This window comes from Maniola hyperantus, chromosome 4 (genome assembly GCF_902806685.2).
Source record: "Maniola hyperantus chromosome 4, iAphHyp1.2, whole genome shotgun sequence".
Taxonomy (NCBI): Eukaryota; Metazoa; Arthropoda; class Insecta; order Lepidoptera; family Nymphalidae; genus Maniola; species Maniola hyperantus.
This window is the reverse complement of record NC_048539.1, coordinates 17,290,959-17,309,375: the sequence shown is the minus strand read 5'-3', so window position 1 is coordinate 17,309,375 and position 18,417 is coordinate 17,290,959. Positions and strand designations below refer to the sequence as shown.

The 18,417-nt window shown below is 38.4% G+C and overlaps 1 protein-coding gene across 1 annotated transcript in view; it reads left to right on the top strand.

Moving 5' to 3' along the window:
- Positions 1-14,981, top strand: part of LOC138404772 (uncharacterized) — a 19,686-nt gene extending 4,705 nt beyond the window's left edge. The window contains exon 3 of the mRNA XM_069509742.1: positions 14,724-14,981. Coding sequence (XP_069365843.1) covers positions 14,724-14,981 — 258 coding nt within the window. The remainder of the gene's footprint in view (positions 1-14,723) is intronic.
- Positions 14,982-18,417: the final 3,436 nt, after the last annotated feature.

Here is an 18,417-nt window from a genome sequence, read left to right as displayed (position 1 = left end):
CTAAATTTATTCGTGGAGATTAAATACTGACTTGTGCAAGACACTCTCTGGTTTTGTCTGGTGGTCTGATGCGTGACGTAACTATAACCACCTGTTATGCAACTGACCCTAAGTCTAAAATAATGAAGGTAACTCAATATCAGGGTTTAACGAATAATTAAAAAGTTATTTGTTTATTGTTTGCCATACGAGTATGTAACGTATAGGTACCTACGTAAAGTGTATGAACTTTTCAAGCAACAGACAAAAGTAAACACTTTGTTCATTCATGTAGGTATGTGTGAGCGACAGTACTAGTATCCAAAAGTTAAAATAAATACTTAAATACTTAACAATTAGGAGTTGAGAAGACGCCGAAAGATAACGAGACAGTAAATTAAAACAAAACGGTTTTCCTAAGTCCGGGGCGCGGGGGGCGGGGGGCGGGGGGAGGGGGGGCGGGGAGCCGCAGTTAATTATACGACAACAAACGAAAACCGCACCAAATGTAATTATGTAGTATACGCGCATTGCGACGTAGTAGGTATGTGTATACGCGCATTGCGACGTAGTAGGTATGTGTATACGCGCATTGCGACGTAGTAGGTATGTGTATACGCGCATTGCGACGTAGTAGGTATGTGTATAAGTAACAAAAGACCGCAACACAGCTAAGGAATATGATTTCCTAAGTAGTGAGTGAGGCTTCGGTCGTGGCTAGCTACCGCTCTACCGCCAAACTCATACACCCCGGAGGGCTAGGTATTATTGTAAAGTTTGCCATATCTCTACCAAGTAGCCCGCTTCCATGAGCGACTGCGTCATCACTTACTACCAGATGAGATCGCGGTCGAAGGCTAACTGTTAGTGTCATCGAACAAAAAAATGTCCCAAGTTTTAAAAACCTACCTTATAGTAAAAAAATCCAATAAACCAAAATTCCAATCCTACATATAATAAAAATATCCTCAACTTATAGGAACTGACTTTATTCCATTTAGACAATACTTAATAAACTTCAATCTTAGTTCTAAACTATTAACTTCTTCAAGACATAATTATAAATTCTAATTTTCCCTGCTTCAAATCAATAGCTCCCGCTCTTATTGCCGCCATTTTTTACCTCTCCTCATAATTCTTTTTTTAAATTCAACTGTAGGCAAAGCAATGTCGCTAACAATCGGCCATTCTGACTTCATGTCTGTCCTCAGACATTCAGGCTCAATTGAAAGAGATTCTCATTCTATCAAACTCATAGTTTTATCTTGATTTCATGATCACTAACTTTTCATTAATCAAACCACTTCTTTGGTTGAATTCGAAAAATTTCATATTTTCTTGTCAGGGTTTCTTATTTTATCAAACTTTATATTAATTTCATAATCACCTAAACATAATTACTTAAACCAAACTATTTCTTTGGTTGATTGTTGCATTCGAAGAATTTCATCTTTTCTTGGCAGGGGTTCTCATTTCATCAAACTCATACTTATATCTTAATCTCATAATCACCATCTTTGTTTAACCAAACCACTTCTTTGGATGATTGTTACATTCGAACTTGTCAGGGGTTCTTATTTCATCAAACTCATAGTTTAATATTAATTTCATAATCACCATCTTTACTTCAACCAAACTATTTCTTTGGTTGATTGTTGCATTCGAAGAATTTCGTCTTTTCTTGACAAGGGTTCTCATTCCATCAAACTCATAGTTTTATCTTAATCTCATAATCATCACCTTTGCTTAAACTAAACCGCTTCTTTGGTTGATTGTTGCATTCGAAGAATTTCATCTTTTCTTGGCAGGGGTTCTCATTTGATCAAACTCATACTTATATCTTAATCTCATAATCACCATCTTTGTTTAAACCAAACCACTTCTTTGGATGATTGTTACATTCGAACAATTATTTCGTTTCGGCCATCCTTTTCTTAGAATGTCCTCATTCACACATCAGACAGACATAGACATCAGTTTAATATTCATGATCATTGTCAATGATGCCTAATGGCCGCAAACTAATAGTCTCAGTCTCTTATTATGATCGTCATCATATCCCCAACGTCATGACATCAGTAAAACATCCATGATCGTTCGTCAATAATGCTTATTATTACTTGTCACCTTAATTAACTATATCATTTACGCCATGACAGCCCGCTCACTAGCCTATGGTCATTCTCTTATCATCTTAATCATCATCTTAATTAATTATATCATTTACGCCATGGTGGCCCGCTCACCATCCTGATGGCCGCAAACTAATAGTCTCATTCTCTTATGGTGATCGTCATCATATCCACAACGTCATGACATCAGTAAAATATCCACGATCGTTACGTCAATGATGCTTATTATTAATTGTCATCTTTAACTAACTATATCATTTACGCCATGGCAGCCCGCTCACTAGCCTATGGTCGCAAACTTAATAGTCTCATTCTCTTATCATCTTAATCATCATTTTAATCATTATTTTAATCATCATCTTAATTAACTATATCATTTACGCCATGGTGGCCCGCTCACCATCCTGATGGCCGCAAACTAATAGTCTCATTCTCTTATGGTGATCGTCATCATATCCACAACGTCATGACATCAGTAAAATATCCACGATCGTTACGTCAATGATGCCTGAAAGGAACAAAATAAAAACAATTAAGCAGTATCTGAGTTCTTTAAATGTGTAAAATATGCAGTGTAACTTAAGAGATATACTCACTTATTATTACTTGTCATCTTTAACTAACTATATCATTTACGCCATGGCAGCCCGCTCACTAGCCTATGGTCGCAAACTCAATAGTCTCATTCTCTTATCATCTTAATCATCATTTTAATCATTATTTTAATCATCATCTTAATCATCATCTTAATTAACTATATCATTTACGCCATGGTGGCCCGCTCACCATGATGATGGCCGCAAACTAATAGTCTCATTCTCTTATGGTGATCGTCATCATATCCACAACGTCATGACATCAGTAAAATATCCACGATCGTTACGTCAATGATGCCTGAAAGGAACAAAATAAAAACAATTAAGCAGTATCTGAGTTCTTTAAATGTGTAAATGCAGTGTAACTTAAGAGATATACTCACTTATTATTAATTGTCATCTTTAACTAACTATATCATTTACGCCATGGCAGCCCGCTCACTAGCCTATGGTCGCAAACTTAATAGTCTCATTCTCTTATCATCTTAATCATCATTTTAATCATTATTTTAATCATCATCTTAATTAACTATATCATTTACGCCATGGTGGCCCGCTCACCATCCTGATGGCCGCAAACTAATAGTCTCATTCTCTTATGGTGATCGTCATCATATCCACAACGTCATGACATCAGTAAAATATCCACGATCGTTACGTCAATGATGCCTGAAAGGAACAAAATAAAAACAATTAAGCAGTATCTGAGTTCTTTAAATGTGTAAATGCAGTGTAACTTAAGAGATATACTCACTTATTATTAATTGTCATCTTTAACTAACTATATCATTTACGCCATGGCAGCCCGCTCACTAGCCTATGGTCGCAAACTTAATAGTCTCATTCTCTTATCATCTTAATCATCATTTTAATCATTATTTTAATCATCATTTTAATCATCATCTTAATCATCATCTTAATTAACTATATCATTTACGCCATGGTGGCCCGCTCACCATCCTGATGGCCGCAAACTAATAGTCTCATTCTCTTATGGTGATCGTCATCATATCCACAACGTCATGACATCAGTAAAATATCCACGATCGTTACGTCAATGATGCCTGAAAGGAACAAAATAAAAACAATTAAGCAGTATCTGAGTTCTTTAAATGTGTAAATGCAGTGTAACTTAAGAGATATACTCACTTATTATTAATTGTCATCTTTAACTAACTATATCATTTACGCCATGGCAGCCCGCTCACTAGCCTATGGTCGCAAACTTAATAGTCTCTTTCTCTTATCATCTTAATCATCATTTTAATCATCATTTTAATCATCATCTTAATCATCATCTTAATTAATTATATCATTTACGCCATGGTGGCCCGCTCACCATCCTGATGGCCGCAAACTAATAGTCTCATTGTCTTATCGTGATCGTCATCATATTATCCACAACGTCCTGGCAATAACATGGCACATTTTGCTATAAGTAATATCTTCTGCATATTTCAATAGCTTATAAATTTTGTTTCTTGTATGACATCAATCTCTTTATCAAACTATGATCTTTAAATTGTACCGCATTTACATCTTGATCATCATTACAGATTCTTGCTGAAACAGAAATAAAAACAAAGCAGCAACAAAATCACCATTAAAAGGTGGTACATAATTTATTATTGTTAATTGTCGTGTTTTAAAAACGTTTAACTTTCAAGAGTAAAAGATTAATTTTTTTATTACGATTCCCGCGCATAATTTTTTGCGCAAATATATTTTTTTCAGATTTTTTTTTAATGTGCTGTTTAGTAATTTTTTTTTTAATTTTACAAAAAATTATATCACAATTAAAATATTTTAAGTCATCTACGATTCACCAGGCTGCATGATCTACGACCTTTGCCTTTTCGAGGAACGAATCGAAATATGCATACTACACCTATACAGCTGCATTCCAATTTATGATTGATCCAAAAAGATAACAAATATGGCGATACTGATCACGTGACTTTATTTTGACTTGACCTCTAGTGATGCGCTATTGCTGAACTAAATATATTGGGAATGTGGACGTTTGAATGAATTAACTCTGATGTAAAGAATTATATTTTCATTTTATGTACTTGCAAAACTTATAAGTCCGTAAACATTATTACGAGAACGCAATATAAAATAACTTTATATATCTATTGATGGTTCGTAAACAATGGGGCCGATTCTGTTGTACACAATGCTATATTAAAATAATTTGATTTAAATAACTCGATCAATTTCCGATTCTGAACGAATTATCGATGTGTACGGTCCCTAACATTCATACATTTTTCGTCTGTGGTTGCAATGTCTAAAGAAATTAAAGAATGCGAAACGTCAAACTAGCATTTTAGTTTACTCTGTGGATCTTAATTTTGTTTTCATTTCATTTTTAATAAAAATTTTGCTTAAATCATGGATAAAAAGAATGAATTTTACGTGTAGGTATATTTGATATGTTGTTCGTGGACCACAAGGCGTTAGTGAGTGTTTTAAACTGTTTTATCATCGGGAAAAGTGTTAACGACGTTTATGTCACGGTGCTTTTTACTTCGAACAAAACTATGGAAATATGAACTGATATAGGTAGTTTGTACATCAACAGCTATATATTTGTAGTAGCAATACCAAAGATTATTTTTAATGCCGGCATACTTTTTCTCTAGAATCGTTACACGTTTCGTTATACGCATATATTTTTTTTTTGTTAAAATAATCAAAATATACCTAGTGTATTATTTTAATAATTTCGACTGTAATATAAATTCTTATAAACATTTTATAAATCAATAAACTGATTGATTGCCTCCTAATGCCCTATTCATTTTAAAATTATTAAATTTCTACATTTTGATGAAATAATAAATCGACATTAATTAGTTTGACATCATACAACTTTTCTCACTTCCCGATTCTCCCGGGTTAGGTTATCCCATAGATTATCTACTAAGTATATTGTTATCCTATAAGTTATTGGTAGGCTCAAAAGAGCTAGAACCCAGAGCCGTAAAACCAGTAAAAAAAAAAGTTATCGATCTGTGGTCAATGAAGTGTAGTTAATAAATAAAGGCCTTAAAGGACTGTTATCCAGGGCCGTAAACTAAAAAAAGTAAATAAATAAACCTTTATTTTATGTTTCACCCAGTTTTTTTTTTTTTTACTCCAGAATTTGGACAGTAAACACGAGACACGACGTTACTGGTTTTTTTTTTAAAATTTAAAATGCTATGTTATACTTTATTAAGTTTAATAAAACAAAGATATTGTGATGATATTACTTTTGTTTTAAATAGTTCACACTCAACTTAGACACAAGTTTTACCTCTTTCATTGTTACTATGTTAAATATTAAGCAACAACAATGAAAGAGATAAACTTGTATCAAAATAACCTCGAAAAATTATAACAACAATAGGTGTAGGATAAGGGCTATATATAGCAGAACAACAGAACCATAGTTATGGGTATATCTAAGAGAATTAGTTCGTACACCAACTACTAGGAGCGCTGATTTCCTTGATGGTTTCGTATAATATTTTCCGCGAGTGATAACTCTATACCCTAATATAATACTACTCTATTGTTTATGATTCCGGACTTTTCCTAAAGTCCATTTGAATATTTAAAATATAAATTATTATAATATCTATGTTCTGCATTTTAGTCGAGACAAAATCAAAACTCAATTTAACACTCAAAGTACATAGGTACTTTAATAAACGAATAAAAATAGGTACTCACAAAATTGTGGGCGATGAGTAATCTTCACTTCGGAACTAATAAAAATATCCTCAACTTATAGGAACTGACTTTATTCCATTTAGACAATACTTAATAAACTTCAATCTTAGTTCTAAACTATTAACTTCTTCAAGACATAATTATAAATTCTAATTTTCCCTGCTTCAAATCAATAGCTCCCGCTCTTATTGCCGCCATTTTTTACCTCTCCTCATAATTCTTTTTTTAAATTCAACTGTAGGCAAAGCAATGTCGCTAACACATATAGTATAGGATCCCGCTATATAACGACCTTCACCGAGCTGGTTAATGGATGAAACGTATTTTATACTAGCTGACCCGCCCCGGCTTCGCTCGGGTGGAGTATTTCGGACTGGGAGTGTCATCGTGAAGCCGTTGCTTGATACCTAAAATATCAATTCACTATCAGAAATTCTAAAATCTCCACGATTTAGGACTTTAGTACTTTGCAGCATCAGGATTGAGGAGTTAGGATCCGAAGTTCAATGATGTAGCCTATGCTTGGTACCTAAATTAGTTTTGCATCATCCGCAGTTACTGAAACATTATAGTTTAGGAGTGCTGTACCCTACATCATCAGGGTTGAGGAGTTGGGACTTGAAGTCTGAGAATAAAGTCGTTGCTTGGTACCTACAATACGAATTCACTATGAACACTTCCTGAATCTTGATAACTCAGGCGGGCAGTAACCCTGCAGCATCAGGATTAAGGAGTTGAATCCAGAATTTTTAATGTGACCACCACGAAAAATTTTTTTGGTTGATTTAAAAAAAAAATTGCAAATCGGTCCAGAAACCTCGAAAAAATCGATCTAGAAAAAAGAACCACGATATTTACGGAACAATCTTTAAACCCCTTTCTAACAAAAAAAGAATGAATGAAATCGGACTACGCGTTAATGAATTACAACTCGGTATACATTTTAACTTTCATCCCCTCTCCTACGGGAACCATGCTGAATTTCGGGATAAAAAGTATCCTATATTCTTCCTCATAGTATGACCTCAAATCGTACTAAGTTTCATTGGAATCCATTCAGTAGTTTCAGCGTGATGCGCGGCCGTGATACAGACAGACAGACAGACAGACAGACAAAAATGAAAAAAATTACAGTTTTGGGTTCAGTATCGATTATAGAGTGCCCTCGAAAAAAAATTTTCAAAATATCTTCAATGTACAGAATTTGACCTGTTACAGTTTTATTATAAATATATATATATATATATATATATATATATATATATATATATATAGTATTGATAATATATTGATGATTCAATTTAATACATCAATAAATATATTGCATATGGGTTGCCTAAAAATTTCAGTCCATGATAGTTAATTAATAATAAAAAAAAAAATTTAATCATTTCACAAATTCCAATCGAAAGTATGAAGCCCATAGAATATGCAAACGTTGGGTTAATGAAATAATGTTTATTTTCATTTAACTTTAATTAATTAACGCGGTGCAAGTTACTAGTATAGATTTACCTGCTTATACCTGCCTACCCGGGGAAAAATATAATGTTTGCATATTCTTACTCTACTTCTTACTTTCTTATTCTTCTACTTTCGATTGGTATGGAATTTGTCAATTAAACAAACCGGTGAAATGATTTAAAAAAATATTATTTTTTAAAATTATTAATTAATCATATACTGGACTGAAATTTTTAGGCGACCCATATGCAAAAAATTTATTGATATATTAAATTAAATATAGAATACATTTCATCCATTAACCAGCTCGGTGATATAATAATATTATGTACCCATAGAAATATTATAAAGCGAAAGTGTGTCTGTTTGTTATCTTTGTACATCAGTTTAACCGATATTTACGGATAGAATCTTGCATTTGTCCAGGATGCAAGAATCTATCCCTAGATTGCCTAAATAAATCCTAGAATTATTATCTGTAAGGTGGCTTTCCCAACATCAATGCTGGAGACGAACATACAATCATTTTTATTCCGGAAAATTAAATATCACACGGTTTTTTAAGAACCTAAATCCAGAGGACAAAATTGCGGGCATCATCTAGACTGTAGCTTGTAGTACCTACTACCTAGGTATAACACTCGCACTGGGCTGGTCTCGGAGGACTCGTCCGTCGCGCAAGGGCGAGACCCTGCGGAGCCCACACGCGCTAATAAATTAAGAAATACTACGCCTTACTTGAACCTAATTTACAAGATTTATAAACTAACTACCTATAGTAAATATGTAGTATTATAACTTATCGCACGTACATTAATTGTAACTTTATATGAAAACTAGTAAAATATGTCCATTTTCTGTGACTTTATACAACTAGGTATAGAAGATACGCAATGAAACGGCCGCGTTTTGAAACGGCTAGTGTCTATTTTAGCTAAAGTTTCTGAAAGAATTAATCCAAACTTTAATGTTGGTTGCACTAGTCCCTATAGACTATTATACCACAAAGATAACAGTTCCCGGCTCGCGAATACTTGTGTTGATTATGTGTGCCTTGAAAGTTTTTGTCGAAAAAAAGAAAAAAAAAATGGGTAATTTGCATGAATTACCGAAGGTAAGGTATTATAGTTATTGTATTTTGCATGATTTATAGAATCTTGTATATATTTGAGTCAAACATTAACGTAAAGTTACTTTTCAAAATGTTATTATAAACAAATTCATTTTGTTAAAATAATTTGAATGTTACCTACGCACTGAGTCGGCCAGGGGTCGGAGCATTTAAGCGGACGAAGAAAAATGATAAAAATGATAACTATTGCGTTGTATGTAAATTACAAATGCGATTGAAGTGTGCTATGTGCAATACATGGACACATGAGACATGCGGGCTTAAAGGAATACGTAACTTTTTTGCAATAATTGCAATTAACAATTGATGATGATAAAACTGAATTTAAGTTCCTGTAGTGTTTATTTATATTATTTAAATACTTAAAATAATTGTAGTTGATCTCAGAATATATTTAATTTAAATTTCATTTAATTTAGATGATATTATATTCGTTATATAACTTTAGTCCGTTTCATTGCACCCCCTGTCCTTTTCATATCGCATAGTGTCATGAATAGGCCAAAAATGATTTTTTTTAATAAAGCCTTTTTACAATTATCGGTTAACATTTTGATAAGAAATATTTTAGTTTATATGAGTAAAATATGTAAATATATTTGTAACATTGTTGATTTTTCGTCACAGATTGGTTTTCTAAAAAAAAATTTATCAATCTTAAATGACCGTTTCATTGCGTATCTCTCCTACCTACCTACATTTTGAAAAATAATATCACTAACAGTTTGTTATTACATTGCCAAGTTTAAAGTTTGACGCCTTGTTCCTCAGAAAATTATTTAGTGGCGATTAAAAATTAATCTCAATTGTTCTGATTGACTGAATTTGTGCGATTCTTGTTGCAACAATGCATTGTGGCCAATAGTGAGCGAGCATTAACCAATCAGAGATGATTGCGACCGTGACATTGTAGCTGTCAAACAACCGCGGTAGGGCCACTGGTTACTAATGAAAGGTAAGATAAGATTAGCGCGGCGCGGCGCTGCTCGTAATCAAACTATTGATTGCCCTCCGCTTCTGTCTTGATGATACCGAAGCAAAGCTTTTGCTCCTCAACGCTCATCACATGTCAGAACAGCTCCTTGCTGAAGACATGCTCACCTACTGAGCAGCAGAAGCATCCAACGCGCGAGTCGTGAGTCGTCCACCATACGTCGACCTTCCATTCGTCCTTGAGCCATCGCTATAGGAAGGGGAGTCAATGGGGAGAAATGTGATCAATCAAGACAATAGGCCGGCTACAGATTACATTCCAAGTCACAAGATGGCCGCCGCCGTGTCAGCGTCGCGCGCCGCGCGTCGCTCGCAGATCGCTCCCGAATGTAGATGTGAAAGAGTGAAGCTTTTTGTCGGAATATATTATGCAGATCAGATCGCTGTCTGACAGTGTTTAGTGTCGTCGGGTAAATAGCCAGGATTTACGGGATACCTACTTGACAGACCGCAAATCTTTATCGGCATCTAAATGTTGGAAAAAGATCACCTTTTTTAAATAAAAACTAGCTTATTCCCGCGACTTCGTCCGCGTGGACTACACCGTAAATTTCAAACCCCTATTTTACCCCCTTAGGGGTTGAATTTTCAAAAATCCTTTCTTAGCGAATGTCTACGTCAAAATAGCCATCTGCCTGCCAAATTTCAGCCAGTCCGTCCAGTAGTTTGAGGTAAGTATGTACCTAAACGTTCCACTGTCGCGTGATCACTTACAAGAATGTAATTTAGCACAACGTTCAATAAGCTCATGAGCTCAGTGGCGCCTCACCATGTGTGGCCGGCGACTTGGTGTTGAGGATATACGCGTTGCTGCCACTAGAGTGGAGGGGAAGTAAACGCGATGTATGTACAACAGCGCTGGACGCGAACTGTTCCCGAGTGATTCTACTTCACAACAAAGGCGCGGCCCTCAACTTTGAGGGCATACAAAGTTGCTGCAACTTGGATTTTGTAACAAGTGTTAAAGTCGGGGGCATTCAATCCTGCTGGGAATTCATGTCGGACTATTTATTTCTTGAGCAACAATTTTTTTTTTTTTTTTTAATGAATATTAGCCATATTAAATGACTAATATTCCAATCTCCAATTAAGCGTCAGGCTTGTGCTAGGAGTAGGTACGACAATAGTGCAACGGGCGAGGTTTGAACCGTCGACCTTCCGGTTTTCAGTCCACTCCTATACCGGCTGAGCTATTGAGGCTCTAATAGAATAGAAGGATTGAAATAAGAAGTACTAAATTAAATTAGTTAGTGGGATACCTGGGGTGGGAAAACCTGCACGTATGAGAGTTCTTCACTCGTGATACAAGTGAACTTGTATTTGAGCTAGTAGGGGAGGAAGAAAGGATCGCAATTCGGTAGTCGGAGTGTGGAAAGTGTACTACTCCTCAAGCCTCTTCCAACTACAGTAGGAACATTATATAACTTTTACTATAAGCGGTTGCAAGAGAACAATGCCAAGTAAATAAGTAGTCTTACGAATTTCTATGTAGGTACATACTAAAGATGGGCGTTATTGGCTATTTCTGGCAATGGTTATCCAACAGTTATTTAGTTTCAATACCGATATTGATAACCGTTGCCGAATATCGGTATCAGAGTTGTGTTTCAACTAATTTAATATGCGCAACGCGCAACGGTTTCCGTTGTAGTAACTTAGCTAGCTGCCGTATCAATACCGTCTATATAGCTAGAGCGCGCATATTTCATAGGTCATGACATAGTGGACGCCTGCACGGATAGTTTGCCACAGTCCAGTTAACCAAAAACATTTCACGACGATTGATAAACCAAAGAGGACCTTATCTCTATTACTCTAAGGCTAACTGTAATAAAATTGATAGATCAAAGTGTAATGGACAAGTAGGTACTTGTACAGTTTAGCCTTAGCATAATAGAGATAAGGTCGGCTTTGGTTTATCAAGTTCTTAGTTACTAAGCCGGTAGCCAATAACCGCTCCTTCTCAGCTTTCAGTGAAAGAAAGAAAGAGAAGGCATAATTATTGCGTTTCTAGTTACCAAAAAACCAAACAATGCATTGTCAGTTGGCAGCGTTGCGTTGTCAGGTGGTTCGCCATAGATGATAGCTGATAACGGTTGCTAGCTACGACAATAACGCTACGGTACGCTATAGGCACGGCAGCGGTTTTCAGTTAAGTTAAGCTATAGCGGACACATGTCTAGTACATACCTAAGTAGTTAAACTTAAGAAGTAGGAACTTTAGTTGCAACTTGCTATTCAAGTTAACTTTCAGGTACAGGCGGGGACAGGCGGGGGCAGGCGGGGGCAGGCGGGGACAGGCAGGGGAACGTAACAGGTTGCAGATGCAGAAGTGTGTCTGTTTGTCATTCATACACGTCGCGACGGAGCAGCGGATCGACGTCATTTTTGCGACTTGCAGAATGACATAGGCTTCTTTTCATCCCGGAAAATCAAAGAGTTCCGGGCGGAAGTCGCGGGCATCAGCAATAGTGTCTAACTTTATCGCTTTACAATTGATATTATAATATACTTACCGAAGTAACTTTGTAATGGGAAATAATATAACTCTACAACACCGACAGCCAGGAAGCTGCAACTTTGCAGATCGGTTCCCTTTCTAATGTAGACAAGGAGTAGGATTAGGGCCGGATTTTTGGAAATTCCCACGGGAACGGCGCCGAGGACGGTCGCTTCTATAAATAACCGCAAAGTTCCAGCTGAGGTCACAATATCAGATCACTTGCCCCCCGCAGTTCACACTTCACATAGATATTCATAATGTATAATGTGAAGGCCTTAGCGCGGAGGTCGGCACTCGGCTGATAGTCGCTCCGTATCGGCAAAACAAACTGCGAGTTATACTTACTTACTTGTGAAAAGAGGGATAAGCCTACTATTATAATTTTGAACTTTTCCATTTTCTTCTATACCTACTTTAGACTTTAAATTAATGTACATCGGTACACTAAAGTAAACATTAATGTACATCGGTACACTAATGTAAACATTTTTGTTGAAGCTTTCAGAAGTTTTATTCGAGAAAATATTTTTAAATATCACATAATCTTAGGGCGGTTTCAGACTAGCGTATTATAGTTTTTGGAAGCGCATGTAGGCGCGTATAGGGGCGCCTTTTGGCACACGCTCAACTCGTACGAGCGTTGACGCGCTTCTAAAGCACCTCCCCCGTCCTCGCAACACCACCGGTTCGAGCGAACACGCCGAAGTATGCCCGTATACGCGAGTCCGGTTCTTTGAAGTGCGTATGTAGCGCGCGTGTAAGCGCGTATGTAGCGCGCGTGTAAGCGCGTATGTAGCGCGCGTGTAAGCGCGTATGTAGCGCGCGTGTAAGCGCGTATGTAGCGCGCGTGTAAGCGCGTATGTAGCGCGCGTGTAAGCGCGTATGTAGCGCGCGTGTAAGCGCGTATGTACCGCGCGTGTAAGCGCGTATGTAGCGCGCGTGTAAGCGCGTATGTAGCGCGCGTGTAAGCGCGTATGTACCGCGCGTGTAAGCGCGTATGTAGCGCGCGTGTAAGCGCGTATGTAGCGCGCGTGTAAGCGCGTATGTAGCGCGCGTGTAAGCGCGTATGTAGCGCGCGTGTAAGCGCGTATGTAGCGCGCGTGTAAGCGCGTATGTAGCGCGCGTGTAAGCGCGTATGTAGCGCGCGTGTAAGCGCGTATGTAGCGCGCGTGTAAGCGCGTATGTACCGCGCGTGTAAGCGCGTATGTAGCGCGCGTGTAAGCGCGTATGTAGCGCGCGTGTAAGCGCGTATGTAGCGCGCGTGTAAGCGCGTATGTAGCGCGCGTGTAAGCGCGTATGTAGCGCGCGTGTAAGCGCGTATGTAGCGCGCGTGTAAGCGCGTATGTAGCGCGCGTGTAAGCGCGTATGTAGCGCGCGTGTAAGCGCGTATGTAGCGCGCGTGTAAGCGCGTATGTAGCGCGCGTGTAAGCGCGTATGTAGCGCGCGTGTAAGCGCGTATGTAGCGCGCGTGTAAGCGCGTATGTAGCGCGCGTGTAAGCGCGTATGTAGCGCGCGTGTAAGCGCGTATGTAGCGCGCGTGTAAGCGCGTATGTAGCGCGCGTGTAAGCGCGTATGTAGCGCGCGTGTAAGCGCGTATGTAGCGCGCGTGTAAGCGCGTATGTAGCGCGCGTGTAAGCGCGTATGCTGAAACGACCGTATACGCGCAAAAAAATACGCTATGATAATTTGTTTAATTATTTATCTTCTCAGCGTATAATTATATTATTGGTGGATTGTGCCGGGAAAGCAACGCTAACCCAAGTCGGTAAATGGGTGAACGACTTTGACGATTCGAATTTGGTATTTTCGTTTTTCCTTGCGTATCGCAAAAAGCTGAGAGAACACATTCAGCGTCGCGTCGGTCCTCGTTACAGGTATTTAGTCTTCTCAGTGGTCTTCTCTTTCGCGCTTTTCAAAACAATCAAAAAATAGTTTAGATTATCATGTGGGATATCTAGTTGTGCTAAGTGTGTGACTGTACCATAGGCTCAATAGACAAGGGTTGTGCCGCCACCGCGCCCGTGCGGAGAGAAGCTTCTCCTGGACCGCATTCAATTGTTATGTACCATTGGTTACTCATTTCACTTTAGTAGCTACCTGTTTGTTAATGGTTTTTTCGTTTTGAAAGGAAGTACCTATTTAAATCTCTGTTTGAACTTAGTTTAAGGAGGCCCCTAACATAAGTGTTTGATCGTTGGAAGGCGTTGTTCCCGCAGCTCGAGTGGCTGTGTGGCTGTAACGGCGGTGGACGCCCACATCTACACATCTACACATCTACACATCTACACATCTACACATCTACACATCTACACATCTACACATCTACACATCTACACATCTACACATCTACACATCTACACATCTACACATCTACACATCTACACATCTACACATCTACACATCTACACATCTACACATCTACACATCTACACATCTACACATCTACACTCTTGTTGTGAATCGATTTTAACAACATAATAATATCTTTGTGACTGATTTTTCGCAGCCATATAAAAATGTAAGTTACACTTTTCTTGAGTCTCGTAATATGAAAGCTCTATTTTTAGTCATAATTCTTGAATTTTCATTTTCTCGTCGCGTTTTCGCCTTTTTAAGTGTTTTTACATGAAATTCCAGTGAACTGATTTGAATATACGCTGGTACTAATGTACCTAATTTGATAAAAAAGTGGTGATAGTCTGGTAGGTACCTTCTGTGGTGATGCACAGCACAGAAGGTACCTACCTGTGCTGTGCATCACCACAGAAGGTACCTACCTGTGCTGTGCATCACCACAGAAGGTACCTACCTGTGCTGTGCATCACCACAGAAGGTACCTACCTGTGCTGTGCATCACCACAGAATATATAATAGTCACGAAGATCGCTTCAGGAATTAAAATAATAAACAGGTGACAAAAGCAGATAAAATCATACGCGTTTTCATAATAGTTTTTGATACACCGCAACGTACTAAATGTTGGAAAACTACGAATGTAGTTCGGAACGGAACCCTCAGCGAGCGAGTCTGACTCGCACTTTTTTACATTAAAATAATTAAATTTATGACGATTATAAATGATCTACTTACTGTTGATAGTTAAAATGAACTATGTATGTTTCGATACGGAAACGTTTAGTGCGGAAACCGGCCCAGAGCGAAGAAGAAGAAGAAGTATGTTTCGATTTGGGCGAATGTTTTGTTGATCAATTTGATTGGAATATCTTTCTTATTTAAGAATCGTAAAACTAAAATAGCGCAACCACAGTAAAGTCTCGAGTCTCGACAAAACGAAACTATTCGCCGAAGTCAGCAACAAGTTCGGAACTATTGCGAAGTCGGAACTAACCGCAATTACGAGCCAAGGTTACCCACACTAGTTCACAAGTTTACCGAAAGTTTACGCTTTACCAGATGTAGCTACTAGGTAATGAATAAAACAGTATTTGAATGCGATAGAGAAAGTTTAGTAATTATCTGAAAAGATGATAATTTCTTAAAGCACATATCCTTACCAGTGTCGGTAAATAACCTAAGGAAGAAACGTAGTCAAGCGAAAACCTAGTTCTGATTCACGGAGAAATGTCATCTCGGCCATTGATTTCCGTCTGCACGGCGTGCAAGAAGCGGAGAAATCTCAGCGAACGTGCTCCATTAGCGGCACTGTTGACGTCAGTAAACTGCACTTTATATCGTTTCGCTAGCTTATCCGCCCCTACTCCTCTCGGGTTTCATTTCTCAAGTAAGCCGCTCCTCGCTAATCCTCAGTTTATGGTGAACACTCCATTAGCAGTAACGCACAGATTATGCAGTCGTTTATCGACTCCCGCCAGTTCTATCGCCGCGCGCCGCCAGTAAAGCGCCGGATAATATGTTATTGATACGTGCCAACTTGCATTGTTTATTGTGATCCATAACATCGATGGATCTACCAGCTCAGTATCAATCGATCGGCGTGACCTTCCCGAGTCCTTCGCCTTCCTCATCCACCCACTTCCCGCTACCTTCTTAAGATCGTCAGTCCAGCGAGTTGGAGGTCGTCCCACAGAGCACTGGTACGCGGTTCACGTGTATACCAGCGGCCATCGGTTCTGCGGCAGACGTGGCCTGCCCACTGCCCACTGCCCACTGCCCACTGCCACTTCAGCTGGCTAGTTCGTTGAGCTATGTCGGTCACTCTGGTTCTCCTACGGATTTTGTCTCTCAGAGAGATACGCTCCATCGCACGCTGAGCGACTTTGAACTTGTGGGAGACATCAGACAGGGTCTACCCACTGCCATGTTGAATTTTTATATTTGTTGTAAGAGCGACAACACAGTCTGTGAACATTTCAACTCTCTGCCTATTACGGTTCATGAGACACGGCCCGTTGACAGACAGACGGACAGCGGAGTACGAAATAAATAACAGAATAATGTATTATTTAGGTAAAATAATGAATAGCTTCAATATCAGTGAGGATAATAGAGTTAGGCAATTAGTAACAATACAAACACTAGGTCGTTTGTACTCGTGGAGACAGCGCGTCTTCGGGCGGGCGGCTCGGGCGGGCGGGCGGGCGGGCGGGAGCTGGGACTCAGTCAACAGCGAATTAACAACAATAGGTTCACCCGTTTACTGAACTCTCTGTCGAAGATTCCAGACAAGCTGCCGAGACAAAAGCGCTGCTTTATATCGATCATATTAAATAGACTTCTACATATTAGGAAAATATAGTATAATATAAGTCGGTACAGGTAATATAGTATAATATAGGTCGGTACAGGTAATATAGTATAATATAGGTCGGTACAGGTAATATAGTATAATATAGGTCGGTACAGGTAATATAGTATAATATAGGTCGGTACAGGTAATATAGTATAATATAGGTCGATACAGGTAATATAGTATAATATAGGTCGGTACAGGTAATATAGTATAATATAGGTCGGTACAGGTAATATAGTATAATATAAGTCGGTACAGGTAATCGGGCGTGTTGGACTCGCCTGTATGAAAAGGTGAACTCTTTCACGCACAAACTATTGGACGGATTTGGCTGAAATTTAAAATGGAGATTAGTTTTAATAGAGATTATACCCTGGATTACATATTACTATTGGATGGCATGTTATCATTGGATACATAGGCTACTTTTTATTTCGGAAAATCAAAGATTACCTGAGGGACTTATATCCATATATCCACGCGAACGAAGTAGCTGGCATCAGCTAGTATATAACGTAATAAATATTAGATAATGATTTAAGAGTAGTTTTGCAACGGCTCTATACGCTAAAAATAATATAAGATATAGCCAGCAAATAAACTGCAGGTGCGACCAGCAGTCTAAATGTACTGGTGCACACACACACACACACACACACACACACACGCACACAGTGTCACAACAAAGTTTTCAATTTTGAAAACTCATGAAACGACTGTAATTTACGACATCGCTCGCCTCAAAACATTCAACGAAATGAAAATAGAGGATGTGGTTTGTGTTCCTATATCCTATACCTACTATACCTACTATACCTACTATACCTACTATACCTACTATACCTACTATACCTACTATACCTACTATACCTACTATACCTACTATACCTACTATACCTACTATACCTACTATACCTACTATACCTACTATACCTACTATACCTACTATACCACCAGTGTTGTCTTCACTAACAATAACTATATCTGCTCGTGAGAGCGGCCACACCCGGGCAGCTAGAAGTAGCCTTCACTGATAAACCTATCGCCGGCCAACTACTGGGCACGGGTCTCCTCACATGAAGAATTTTGCTCATAGTCCACCACTCTGGCTAAGTGTGGATTGCCAGACTTCACATATCTTTGAGATCACAAATTTCAGGTGGCAGACGTACAGGTATGCTCAC